This window comes from Empidonax traillii, unplaced genomic scaffold (assembly GCF_003031625.1).
Source record: "Empidonax traillii isolate 1590-97213 ecotype Southwest subspecies unplaced genomic scaffold, ASM303162v1 scaffold52:size1600334, whole genome shotgun sequence".
NCBI lineage: Eukaryota > Metazoa > Chordata > Aves > Passeriformes > Tyrannidae > Empidonax > Empidonax traillii.
In genome coordinates, this window is record NW_020955245.1 from 1235477 (window position 1) to 1249237 (window position 13761).

The 13761-nt window shown below is 47.3% G+C and overlaps 1 protein-coding gene across 1 annotated transcript in view; it reads left to right on the forward strand.

The window, feature by feature from the left end:
• MAP2K1 (mitogen-activated protein kinase kinase 1) overlaps window positions 1–13761 on the forward strand; it is a 28402-nt gene that overhangs the window by 12341 nt on the left and 2300 nt on the right. The window contains exons 2-9 of the mRNA XM_027879257.1: window positions 445–655; window positions 1947–2093; window positions 5245–5322; window positions 5881–5932; window positions 9938–10062; window positions 11672–11879; window positions 12335–12399; window positions 13188–13249. Of these exons, the coding sequence (XP_027735058.1) occupies window positions 445–655; window positions 1947–2093; window positions 5245–5322; window positions 5881–5932; window positions 9938–10062; window positions 11672–11879; window positions 12335–12399; window positions 13188–13249 (948 nt within the window). The remainder of the gene's footprint in view (window positions 1–444; window positions 656–1946; window positions 2094–5244; window positions 5323–5880; window positions 5933–9937; window positions 10063–11671; window positions 11880–12334; window positions 12400–13187; window positions 13250–13761) is intronic.

Here is a 13761-nt window from a genome sequence, read left to right on the forward strand (position 1 = left end):
TACTAAATGAGCAGCTCCTGAATGAATTGTTAGTTCCGTAGTTGCTTGAAAATCAGCAGATAAAACATTGACCAAACTCAGGAGGAAATCACAACACAACCTTGAGAGCACAGGGCTAAAAATAGCCCGGAGTGCTGTGCTGGGGTTGGGGAGCTGAGCTCGGAAATGCAGAGTCATTAAGGCAGTTCTGGAGGGAGTGAAACTCCACGTGGATTTGGGCAGAACCTCAAGGGGGAAAATGGGTATCACGAGTCTGGAACGAAATACCGTTCTACTTCAATCAGAGCTGCAGCAACACAGAGTTACAGGAACACCCTGGCGGTGTCAGGTCCTAAATGACATATTTAGGTGCAAAAAATGTGGATTTAATAAGTGACCTCAATGCTCCGGCACTGCTGGGTAAGCTCAGCTCAGTAACCCTGCTGTCCTTTGTCTCCCGTGCAGGACAAACCTGGAAGCCCTTCAGAAGAAGCTGGAGGAGCTGGAGCTGGATGAGCAGCAGCGCAAGCGCCTCGAGGCCTTCCTCACCCAGAAGCAGAAGGTTGGGGAGCTGAAGGACGATGACTTCGAGAAGATCAGCGAGCTGGGGGCGGGGAACGGTGGGGTGGTCTTCAAAGTGTCCCACAAGCCCTCTGGGCTCATCATGGCCAGAAAGGTGAGGGCTCCAAACCAGCTTGGGGATGGCGTTTGTTTGAAATTCAGGGCCTTTAGTTAGGGGAAGAAGCGGTGGTGACGCACAGAAATGACTGTTTAAGTGCCACCTGGCAGGGAATTGGACCAGCAATGAGCCTCTGGAGGAAAAGAGAACTCACAGAAAGGGCAATGAGGGAATGCCCTGGAGCTCAGTGACACCTCCTGCGTGTAGCTCCATCGTGGGGTGCAGGTTTCTGTGCAGGGACCTGCCCTTGTGCTGGGAGCATTTCTCAGTGATTCAGCCTCGTGCTTAACAACCTGCAGCGGCTGGGAGCTGCTCTGTAGGAGAACTGAGAGTTTAATTTTTGTTGCTAGCTGAAATAGCTGGATGTTTTCATTGTCACTTGGTTTATGTGAGGAGCTTTCACTTCCCCTGGGAACAAAATTCAGTGCCAAGGATAAAGCACAGGTCACATCATCCCGGGTCCCGTTGTTATGCTGCACTGAGAACTTCCTTTTTTCAGAGAGAAATTAAAGATCTCAAGTATTTATTTTTAAGAGGGATACGCTGCTGACTTTATGAATAAACCATGCTCAGGGCATGCTTTGAAGAGAAGCAAAGAGAAAAGCCCAATTTTGAGGTGTGAGAATTACAAAATATACAAGTCACTGAGGCTTTCTTGATCTAAATCAATTTAATTGATTTTTTTCCCCCCACCTGCTGTGGGTTTAACAGGAAATTTTGCCCGAATTCATTAATATTTGATGGAACTGGCTGCTGAATTGCAGTTCTCTTTGATACATTAACTAAAATTTTATTTTTGTAATGCCTCCTTTCATAAAAGAACTACACTTCTTGTATTGTGTGAGAGGAACAGCCTGGTGGAACAAATTACTAGGGAGTTTTTAATTGGGGGTTCAGCCCCTTCCTTCCACTTTGCAAGCCCCTGTACAGATACTTCTCAGCAGCTGCTCCTGACTCCGTGCACCTTTGACACATTTCCTTAGGGAAACGTGCTGGAACAGAAAAAGTTTGTGGTGGAGAAGTATTTTGTGAAAAAGAAGGTGGAATTCCTGCCTTTTCGTGGGTGCTGGGGTTACAGCTTTGCTGTGGTGGGTTGTGGTGCCATTAAAGAAAACGAGGATGGGCGATTTTAGAGTTAAATTGCAGAGTAATCGCGGTTGGAAGGGGCCTCTGGAGCTCCTGAAATGCCAGCTCAGAGTCAGGGGGATTGGGAAGCTCCCTGAGGAACCTCGGGGAGGGCAATAATAACAACAATGACGCCACTAACCAGGAGTGGGTTGTCCCGCAGTTAATCCACCTGGAGATAAAGCCGGCCATCAGGAACCAGATCATCCGGGAGCTGCAGGTCCTGCACGAGTGCAACTCCCCCTACATCGTGGGCTTTTACGGGGCCTTCTACAGCGATGGGGAGATCTCCATCTGCATGGAGCACATGGTGAGCACCGGGGGGCTGAGTTAAAGCCATCCCTGCAGCTTCCCGGGCTGGAAGTTTGTGGTGTCCTCTGGGATAAAAGGTGGATGGGGTTTTATGTTGGCTCTTTTTGTGGGTGCCTTTCAGTTGTTGCCTCAGCAGAAACGGGTCTGAGCTGGGTAATTAGCAGCTCGTTAGTGCAAAAACTCGAGTGTCAGAGTGTCACTCGAGAGAGTTCTGGGGTTTGGGTTTGCTCTGCAAAGCTGAGCTTGGGGTTGCTGGCATTTGTTTCACCCCCTTCTCCAGTCCCTGCTCGTCTGGAGAAGTCGGAGCTGCACAAGTGGAGCCTCCCGAGGCTTCTCCTTTATCCATGTTTTTCTGTCTGTCAAAACATTTACCCAGTTCTTAATTACTCATCCTGATTTGGGTTCAGGTGGTTGTTTTGTGCAGAATGGACCAGATAACTTCTAGTATATTCTTATTTAGGTGAATCCATTTTGCTTGGATTTGCTTTATCCCCGTCTCCAGTCTCTGCTCTTCTCTGGAAGTTGAAGCTGTACAAGTGCAGCCTCCCAATGGCTTCTCCTTTATCCCCTGTTTTGTTTTATTTCCAATATTTACCCAATTCTGCTACTTAAACACTTGTTCTGGTTTGGATTCAGGTTGGTTTTTTTATGTGCAGAATGGACCAGATAACTTCTAGTTTTTTCCTTACTAAGATAAACCCATATTTTGTCCCTTTTTTTTTTTTTTTAAATTCCACAGAAAATGCAAACACAGAGAGAATCGTGAACGAGCCCAGAACGATCTTACACAACTTTTTTTAATGCCAAAAAAAACCCCCACATTTTTTACCCGTGCTTCATTTTAATACAAAGTACACATTCTTCTGGGCATCTGCTTGCCTTTCTGCAGCCATATGGAGCCTAACGTGACAAGTAAATTCCCTGTAATTAAAGCACAGCCAGCTCTGATGCCTGGTTTGAACGATCCCAAACACAACACACCTGCAGACCTTTTAATTTTCTTCCCCTTGAGAAAAAAAACCACAACAAACCACCCAAAACCTGTTCCTTTGGAGGATGGGGGGGGGAGTGTTTTTGAGAGGAAGGTACATGTGATTGTTTTAATGCTTCTGTGGCCTCTCCGAATTTGGAGCAGGAATCGATGGTTGCTTAGGAACGAGCGCTCCCAATCCAGTTCTGAGGCTGAGGGAGCCGAGGGAAGGTGTGCACCCCCCAAAACTCACAGCCCTGAAGGGGGGGCTAGGGACAAACAGGCTCTCAGATTCGTGGAGAATGCTGAAAACCAGGAAAATAGACCTTAAAACTCACTGGGCGCACCTGCAGTTGGTCAGAGAGCACGAGAGGTGGTGATGGAGGGGATGGGATCAGAGAAATAAAAACCCTAAAGAAATGAATGTATTTCTCCACCAGGAAACAAACAGGAGTGATCAGTGTTTGCAAATCCCAGGGATTGATATATCTGACAGGGAATATAATGTATCTGGCAGTAAATATATTTTTGACTTAAGGGTGGAGTTAAGTGTGGACTCTGGTGGTTCCAGGGCTGGATCGAAGTCAGGCTGGAGGAAAGATTTTACACACAGAACAGTTGATCGCCAAGTTCTAAAATAGAAAGATTATTTAAATTGTGGTCTTAATTAAGCCATTAAGCTCCATGCAGATCATTGGGTGGAAGTTGTTTGGCCTCCTCTGGGGGAAAAGATGGGATGAAAAATCTCCATTGTCTTATTTTTTTTGCACGTACCTCTCAGTTGTTACCACTCAGAAATCTTATTTTTAGCAGTGGGTTACAAAACAGAAGTAGGGATGTGAACAAAAAGTTGGAGGTGGAACGGGCATGGGACTTGAGTGTTTGATATTTATAGGTACCTAAATTCAAGATCAGTGCCTGACTTTGCTCAGCAGCAGGGGTTTAACAGGCGAAAGGAGTGGAGGCACCGAAGGTTCAGCTGTGTTCAGCCCTGTCTGGTCCTCAGGGAGGGGGGAAAAAGGTGATTTTTTTTTTTCTGTACAAAATCCTTGTTAATACACCAGTGTCTCAGCAGAGACAGCTGTCCAGAAATCCAGACTGCTTTTACAAGACATTTGTATAGATGTGTTTTGTTTTGGTTTTTTTTCTGCTGGTGTATTTTTAATCGAGTGTGGAGTGTGTGGGTGTGTTTTTTTTTACAAAAATACACGATCAAATAAGTATTTATAAACTTCCCTTCTCACAGAAGTTTTAGCTTTTGGTCCTCTTCACATCCCAGTGTTTTTGCTTCACGTGCTTTAACGGTGGTGAGAACTCCAAAGGATGGGAAAAGGCAGAAGGCCTTTAAAACCCAGCTGGGTTTTTATGTTGAGTCCTGGGAGTTATCCAGCGCTGATCCAGACAAGAGGATGTTGTTTTAAATTTGAAAAACAGCTTTCTGATCTCTTCTTTGGTCCTGCTCTGGAGAGTCTAGACCTTCTGCACAAGCCTATTGTTGAATCAGTTGCTAAAAATAAATAGCATTTTTTTCCCCCAGTTTTCCTCCTTCAAAGCTCTTGGCAACAGTGGGATATATTTGCCTTTGCTGGGTGTGCGTGTGTGTGTGTGCAGTTTATTTAATCTAATAAACAAGGCCATCACTTACCATGGGACTTTAAAACCATTTATTCCAGTTTTGGTTCTTTCTGTGCCAGGCCGAGTTGACGGAGCCACCCTGGAGATGCAGAATAAGAGGCCAAGGGTTTAGGATCTCCTGATTTTCAGGGAGAGAGCTCTGTCTTTTCCAGTCTCATGTGGAGATTTCTCATCCCCATCATCAGGCTCCATAAATTCTTCCTCTTGAGCTCCAGGAATCTGCAGAATTCCCGCTGCTCGGTTTGGAGCTGTTTGGGGACAGAGAGAGAGATCCAAAGCACGGAAACGCTGCGTGGAAGAGCTTTGTTTGCAGTGTTTATTTGAGGGGATGTCGTTGGTGGCCAAATGTTTGTTTGAACTAAACATCAAACTGGCTGATCCCTCCCGGGGGGTGATTTATTGGTGTCAGATGGGAACGGTGGGAAACCAAACCTGAAGAGCTTCTTTCTCTGCACGTCCTTAGGCTGTGGTTGGGCTGTGCTCCTGTTTGGAGTGTTTGAGAGTCGTTTAAATGAAACCTGACTGGTCAAATGTTTCTCCTTAGGATGGTGGCTCCTTGGATCAGGTGCTGAAGAAGGCTGGGAGGATTCCCGAGCAGATCCTGGGCAAAGTCAGCATTGCGGTGAGTGTGGCCATCGATCCCCAGGGCTGGGACAAGGGGCTCTGCTCTCCCAGCCACAAAGCCCCCCTTCGGGATGAGAGACAGGGGCAATATTCCCAGATTTGGAAGGGTAGGGCTTGCTTTTCAGCAGCATCTCTGTGCCTGTGGGTGTTTGGGAGCTCAGGGCATTGGGAAGGGGAAGTTGGGGTTTGCTTTGGGAGTGATTCCCTTGGGGTGTGCTTTGACTCTGCCTTTGGCTGAGCTGATGCTGCTGGGTGAGAACTGAGTTAACCCTTCCTTAACTCATCTGGGATATCACCTTTCCATGTCTGTTCTGCAACCAGCTCTGTGTCTAAAACTTCCAGCAAGGGGTTGGTTGGCTGTTCTTCCAGTCTGAGCTGGAGGCACAGATTAAAACTCGAAGTTGATTTGCAGTGATTACTTTTTGGGGTGTCTGTTAAGTTGCATTTTTGTAGAGAATGCAAGTTGGAATGTTCAGTTGGAATTCTGATAGAGACAAAGCATACAATCAGCTCTTCTGCATCCCAAATTAAATTCTTTTCTTTTATTTGTCTTTAGGTAATAAAAGGACTCACATATCTGAGAGAAAAGCATAAAATAATGCACAGAGGTGAGATAAAAGTCGACATTGTAACTTTTCTTGAACATATTTTTTTTTAATTCAAGATAAATTACATGTTTGTTTTGTGATTGGTTCTTTAGTTACTTTAGAATCGATATATTGGATTATTTTCTGCTTATAGATGCCCTTCATTAAAATCCAGCTCTTTCATTAATCTGTTGGATGTTCCATTAAAGGAAAATTACGCTTGGGAAGGCAACAAATGCATTATTGGTGCTGTGGGGTGTCAGTGGAAGGCTGGAGATGGAGCACTTCATGTTTGTGCTCGTGTGTACAGACCCACCAGCTGCTGGGGGAGGGTTGGACCGTCTGAGATGGATCCTCAGAGTACAGAAATACCTTCAGCAAACATTAAAGTGTCTGGGTTTCCGTTTGTTGCCCAGCCCAGAAGGAGCAATGAGCACTCCTGCCTCGTATGGGCTGTGCTGGGATCACCTTACACCGTGTGTGTCCTACATTCCTGTCCAAAAAACACCCCAAACCATCCAAAGGAGCTCTGACTGGAGCAGGGAGGCTGCAGGTGGGCTCTGCAAAGATTTCTGGTGGTAGTTGTGAAGTCATTTGTCTGTTCAGAGCACCTTATTTTAGGGAATCCTGGCAGAGTCCCTGCCGTGCTTTGTGGTTCTCCCTGCAGCCACAGCAGGGCTTTGGTGCTGTGTTGGTTGCTGGGGATTTTGGGGGCTTGTTTGGTTGTTCTTGCTCAGCAGGGACAGCAATTATTATTTATTTATTTATTCCTAAGCAGTTTTACAGTCTCTAAGTGTGATAAATCCCAAAAGCAGCCCTCCTGCCCTTGCTGAAGTGCAGCTGAACCCCTCAGTATCTGCTCCATCAGAGGTTCCATTCACGGACCAGCAGAAGTTCCTCTTCTACACTGCTCTCAGTGTGACTGCTGGGTGTGCCCTGCAGTGTGAAATTCCATGTCCAACCTGGTGATTTCTAGTTTTGCAGCTCAGTTTCCTGCCCCTGCTCTGTCCTCCAGCGTGTCTGTGCTCCAGGCTGCCCTTCCTGCAGGACCTGGAGCCCCCCACGTTTAAACTGTAGTGCAGGTGAAGCTTTTTCTGGCAGTTCCACTTTTCCAAACTGCCTCTTCCTTGAATCCCAGCTGAAAAAAAAAATAAAAAAAAATAAAAAAAAGTGCTGGCAAAACCACTTTCCTCTTGCTCTGTGTCAGCATTATTTTGGTGACCCAGCTCTAATAATTGCAGGGTCCTGTGCTTTGCTTTCCCCAGCTTTGCCACAGCAGAGCTGCACTGACAGGGTGTGAACAGCATCCCACAGGGGCTGTTTGTTCTCACTCATCCACCCCTGGGGAAAAAAAATGTGTGACTTGGTGGGCTTGCTGTAGTAAGATTTGTTGGGTTTGTGCTGTGGGGAGAGTGGGTGGCTTAAAAAACGAGGAGAACACAGGGCCAAAAAAAAATCTGTGCTTAAATCTAAAGAGAGCAAGGCTTGGGGAGAGCTCGTTTTCGGGGAGGAATTCATCCCATTCTTGTGTTTTGGTGTGTGGGGTGTGGCAATATCAGCACATTTCTAATATTGAGCTTCAGCTGCTTGCACCACAGCAACTGTGGGGAAAAGTGTTCAGTGGTGATTGCAGGCAGCTCGAGGAAGGAGTTGTTGGGGCTCATTGGAGCAGGAATGGAAAATAATAAAATAATAATGGCCAGGGCCACCTTTCAGAGCTGGGTTTGTGCCTTTGGGGCAGAGCAGAGGGTACAAACCTCTCCCAAGAGACATCTCCGGGCATTCTGGAAACTTCTTTGTGTTAACTCCCTCCCTTTTCAGTGCCATGTATCCCTCCCTCTGGACTGGCGAAGGAATCCTCTGGAATTCTCTTCCTGCCTTGTCTAGGATGATCTACAAAATCTCTGTAATTTTCTTTAAAACTTAAATACTTACATAACACACTTTTGTGTTCCTCTTGTCGTCTCCTCCCAAGCCCCAGCACAGATCTTGCAGGCATTCCTTGTTCTTCTGGCAATCCAGATCTCTGGTTTCCAGAGAAACTGCTCGAGCGCTCTCAGAGGCTCCTTGGAATGAAAATAGCAGAGGTGCTACATTTAGAGGGGTGGGAAGGCAGCAGCCTCCCAAACATCACGCTGATCCCACTGCCTGAGGAGAAGGGGAATGCTCCAGGGAAGTGCAGCTTTTGTGCAGAAATGCAGGGAAATGCTCCTGGCTGTGCTGCTGGGAGAGGGGCTTTGTCACTGAGGGTCACAGTGAAGTCATCCCGGTCCAGGTGGGTTCTGAACCGCCTCAAGATGCTTAAAAATAGAATGTTGTTTGGGTCACTGGCAGGGGAGCGCTAATGATCTTTTTTTTTGTCATCTAATTATGAAGTATTAATGAACTCCGGAGATTAAAGGGAGGATTTGCCTCTTTGTTCTGAGCTGAACCCGTGGATGTGCACTGGGAAGCAGCACAAATCTGGGATTTGTGTCCAGGCTCTGCTCTGCTTCCGGAGTATTTTGTCAACATTTTCCACCTTGTTTTTGCACAGAGCTTAAGGTGCAGATTCCTGTGCAGCTGGGAATCTGGAGGCTCTGCTGCCTCCTTCCCTGCACCATCTGCTTGGGCTTTGTGTTTGTGTCTGGGTTTTGTGGTTTTTTTTTCTTTTCTTGTTTTTCCCTCCTGCTGGAATTTAACTGGAAGGTGAAGCTCCTGGACTTGCTGCCTGTCCTGCAGATGAGCTTGTGCATCCCCAAATCATCCCAGGACACATCCCAGTGGGATGGGGAACGTCAGGGACCAGAAAATGGACTTTTGGAAAAAGTCCCTCCTATCCAAACTTTGTGTTGTTCCTTAAAAGGGGAGTGGGGGGAGAAACAGCTGAAACAGAGTTTTGTCCACGTTTCCAATCCCTGTGGATCTTGTTGAGTGGGGCAGAACCCCCTGCCTGGAGATGTCTCTGCAGTGCTGAGGAGTCACACCCGTGCCCCGTTCCCTGGGCCATCCCATCGACACCCCGAAGGAGGGAAGGTCAGATCTGCAGTCACTGAACTGAAAACTCCTTGGGCAGGCACTGAAAACGTGCTGGATTACTGGATCTGCTCGAAAGGGAAATCATGATCCTCTTTTCTCCAAAACAAATCTGTAATTCCTTTTCTTTTCCTGCGGCTTTGCCACCCTGGGCTGTTGGTCGCCTGTTTGGATGATGGGTTGGTAATGACCAGCTAAGCAGTGAGATACATTAAAAAAACCTTTTTGCAGCTCTAAAAGAAACACTAAACACTTGTTCCCTGTACCTTGGTGTTCACAAAGAGCTGTTATTAGTTGCTTGGCTACCAGTGACCCTTATTAAATTTCCATTTAGCAAAAAGAGATGAATTCGAAGTCGTGAGGGGGTTTTTTATCGCAGGGAAACCTCAAAGTGTTTTAAATACACGTTTTCAACAGCAGGATAAATTATTTTTTCAGAGCTTTAAAAAAAAACCCACAACACCCCAAAACCAAACAGACCAGCAAACAAACAACCATCAGCACCCCAAGAAACCCAAACAAACCCAAAGGCAGAACACCCTGTGCTTATGGAGATATGAAGGGGTGATAGTGTGGCTGCTGTAGTTGATTGACCTTTGTAAATAAAATATGTAGGGGCTCCTTATTGATCATTTCCAGGCAAAAGAGCATCCTTCAAGAGGAGTTCTGCTGGCATACACTTATTTATCTCAGAGGAGATAATTCACCTGTAAAGGGGTTGTAGGTGCCCAAACCTAACATGGAAAAGCAGGAAATGGGGTGAAATCAAAAAACTAACAACTTTTGTGTCAGTTCAGATATTTTTGTTTATCTGGGGTTAGAGAGTCTGGGAGGGAACCAAATCTCTTCTCTGCTCATTCCCAGAGAAGGGACAGAATTGTACCATGGAAGGGAAACAAAGGGAAACACGGAATTCTCTCCTCTCATGTCCCTTTTATTGTCAAATTCCCATTTTATCTCTCGTCAGTATAAATCATCCATTTGTTATTTTTGTTTGGTTTTTTTTCCCAGATGTTAAACCCTCCAACATTTTGGTAAACTCTAGAGGTGAAATCAAGCTCTGTGACTTCGGGGTCAGTGGCCAGCTGATCGATTCCATGGCCAACTCCTTCGTCGGCACTCGCTCCTACATGTCTGTAAGTGCAGATTTCACAGCTCTGATCAGTGTGTCATGGGGGAGTTCCCAAAACTTCTGGTGATCAAACAAGATCCCAACTGTTGCTGTGCCCGCTGCTGTTTGTAGTTCAGCACTTCCTGCATTCCAGGAGCATTCCAGTGTCACACCAGAGTGTTGCAGGAAAAGCCACGAGCCTGGAATATTTGTAACCCTCCAAGAGAGATGCAGCAGGCTCTGCATTCCAGAGTCCAGTTGCTTCATGCATTTGGGGGTTGTGTAGATGTGTCTGCAGAAAAGCACAGCGTCTGGGGTTTGTTTTCCCCGTGGAATGTGGTGCTCTCCCCACTCCAGCATTTTGCTGGGGTCCCCTGGGCGGGGAAGGTGCAGCCTGGGCAGCGCTGCTGGTGGGGCTGCTCCCACATCCCAGAGAGTTCTGTGTTCCTGGGGATGGGGAACACCTTGGAACTGAGCTCTCTGCCCGGTGGGAGAGGCAGAGCCGATGGAAACCACAGCTCTGTGATGTCACACACACCTTGCTCGGCGCTCCAGGAGCCCGGGCAGTCGCTCAGAGATTTGTCTGCAGGGTTAAAGCTGTGTGGGTTCAGACTTCAAGGAGAAAAGAGCAGCGTGCTGGCTCTGTTCAGCAGGGGAGCTGCATTTCAGCAGCAAAGCCAGCACTGTGTGTTTGTCATTTAACACTGGTGGCATGCTTGCAATCAAACTGTGGGTTGTGTTCTCCTGCTGCTGATGAGCAAACCCCAATTTACAGCTCCAGTTCATTCTGCTGGGTCTCCCTTTTGGTGGAAGGAACGAGAGCCAAGTGCTCTCTGCCTTCAGATTTCTTCAGTTTATTGTTTTTACAGGTGAGGTTTAGCTCTGCTCTCCTCACACCACAGCCCAAGCCACGAGGGTGATTTTGCTCTCACAGTGTTTGAAGTACCTTTTTTTTCAGCAGCTCCCTTTCCATACTCATGCACATATGGAATTGTTCCATGCCAAACCTCCTTTTCTGCCATCTGGAGGTGTGTTCAATCAGCAGTGTTTAACTTGAGCAAATGTCTAGATTTTAATTTTTTTTTTTTTTTTAGAACTGCTACTCTCCACGTTTCTTGCTTTTCCTCATCCTCTCACTTCTTCCTTTCCACTGATGTTTTATGAAAACCTTGGGGTTTGGGCATCCCATCTGTTGTCCAGTTGTGTTGTTTACCCAGGGGACTTTGGAACTAATTGAGGTGGGACCCTGGAGAAAGCTCAACTATGATCCAATTTAACAAAAACTCTCACCTACTGTGGCAGAGGGGACACAGTAATGCTGCACTCCCACATTCTATGGGAGTAGGGCTCAAATTACAGATAGATTTTTCCAAAATGCGCATATTTTTGGAATTGGACAAGAATCTGCACCATTTCCATAAAATATGAGTTTGGTTCTTAAAAAAGACAACAGGAAAGCAGAGGGAGCATTTTCTTTGAGCAAAAATGGATCCAGTATCAGTGAGTCCCTCACTGGAGCATGCCACACTAATAAGTTGGGGTTTCATCCTTAACTTCTTGTGTTTTATTGCAGAATTCAGGGTTTAATTTCTTGTCTCCCTGTTCTCTCTCCTCCCCCTCCCTGTTTCTTGCAGCCAGAGAGACTGCAGGGCACTCACTACTCCGTGCAGTCGGATATCTGGAGCATGGGCTTGTCCCTGGTGGAAATGGCTATTGGCAGGTACCCCATCCCCCCTCCTGACTCCAAGGAGCTGGAATTAATGTTTGGCTGCCCCGTGGAGGGGGATTCTCCAGTCACAGAGACCTCCCCCAGGCAAAGAGCACCGGGTCGACCGATGAGCTGTGAGTTTGGGTCTGCCCGTCCTGGCACCTCAGAGGGTTTTTTTTGGCTGGTTTTGGTCTGCACAGGGTGGCTTTAAACTGAAAAAAAACAGGGTTGGTTTGGGCAACTGGCTCAGCCTCGTCTGAGGTGTCAGAGAGTTGAGGAGCAGAGATCCTTTTGGTCCTGGTGCTCGTGGACAGCCCAGTTACTCAGATCCCATTCCGCTTGTTCCTCTCCGAGAGGCAGTGCTGATCCAGGAGCAGCAGGACGATTCCCAGGGGAGTTTATGCTTTGGATCAGACCTAAACCAGTATCTCCTTGTGGGAAACTGTTCCCCAGTTGCTGTTGCACCTCTTTTTCCTGTAAACCTGCTGGGAGCTGTGTAACAGCAGTGCATGACTTGGGCTTCCTGAAGCCCCCCTAGCATGGCAGGAGACTAAAACTGTGTTTTTCCACTTCTCCAATTCCTTCTCAGCCTATGGACCAGACAGCAGACCCCCCATGGCAATCTTTGAACTTCTTGATTACATCGTCAATGAGGTAATTTACACACGACTGTGAAGTTTTAAAGCATCCCAGAGTTTGAGGGGACGTGGGGTCGGTGCTGTTTAATTTGGGTTTAGTCTTATGACCAGCCTAATTCACAAAAATGCCTTTCAAATAGCTCTAAGGCTGATATTTTAGGATTGATGGTGTGTTTCCAGTGTTTTCACAAGTTCTGCTGAAGCTCATGTAGCACAGTCAGACAAGAGCTGCTCCCTCCAACACTGTCTGAGCACCTGAGAGCAGGTGCCATCTCTGCTCTGCAGATGCAGCCCAGGGTAAGAGTTTGCAGGGCCCACAGAAGGAGAACTGAACCCTGGCCTTGCAGGAGATGTCCTGGGGAACAAGGCAGTGACAGGCAGGTTTCTGCAGTCCCTCCTCTTTATGTATCAGAATTCTTTTGGAATTCAGAGCCTGAACAAACTCATTCCCTGGAGCAGAATATTTAGATCCAGATGATTGTGGAACTAATGATGTGCAGGACATTTTCCCCTCGGTAGTGTGGAGAAGGACACTGCCAGTTCCTGCCCTGAGCCTCAGCTCAGGCTGCCCACCCCACTCAGGGCTGTGTGTAGGGAAAATAAACCCACCCAAACCCAGCCCACACCTTAGAAAGTGTCCCTGCTCTGATTTATTGCTGAAAAACCTGAATTCTGCAGCTGGGAGGGATAACCCAAATCAGGCAGGGCCTCACAGCTCTGCTCAGATATAAGACACGTAGTTATGCTGAATGACTGCTGATTTTAAACATGTATTGATTGATTTATTTATTTATCCATCCATAGCCACCTCCAAAACTGCCCAACGGTGTTTTTGGTTCTGAATTTCAAGATTTTGTTAACAAATGGTGAGTATTTTCCTCCCTGGCTGGGTGGCAAAGGGGCACCCTGGGGGTCAGCCCTGCTGCCCTTCTGAATCAACCCCCTGGCAATCAACGTCCCCGCTCTAGGCCGTGGCCAGTGTGACGTCACTGCAATTAGCACAGTCCTCTTGGGGGTGTTAATTTGTGCCCAAAGCTCATTTGACAGCTTGACAGCACAGGGAACCCCAAAGCTGGGAGCTGTTCCCCTCTTTCCCACTGAACTTGTGCTGCTCTGTGCGCCTGAGATCAGCACTTGGTCAGCACTGGGAGGCCCCCCAGGGGGCCCTCAGGGACTGATCCTACAGCCCCTGAAAAGGATCCTGATTGTGGGGGTAACTGGCACTCATCCTGCAGGGGCTGTGCCATGGCATGCAGGAATTTTGCAGGCTCCAGGTGCTTTTCTTTCCCAGAGTGTCACAGCAACCATTCCCCCGCCCCTTCACCTTTCCAGCACTGAGCCAAGATAGTCACTGCTAAGGGAGGCAGCTCATTGCACT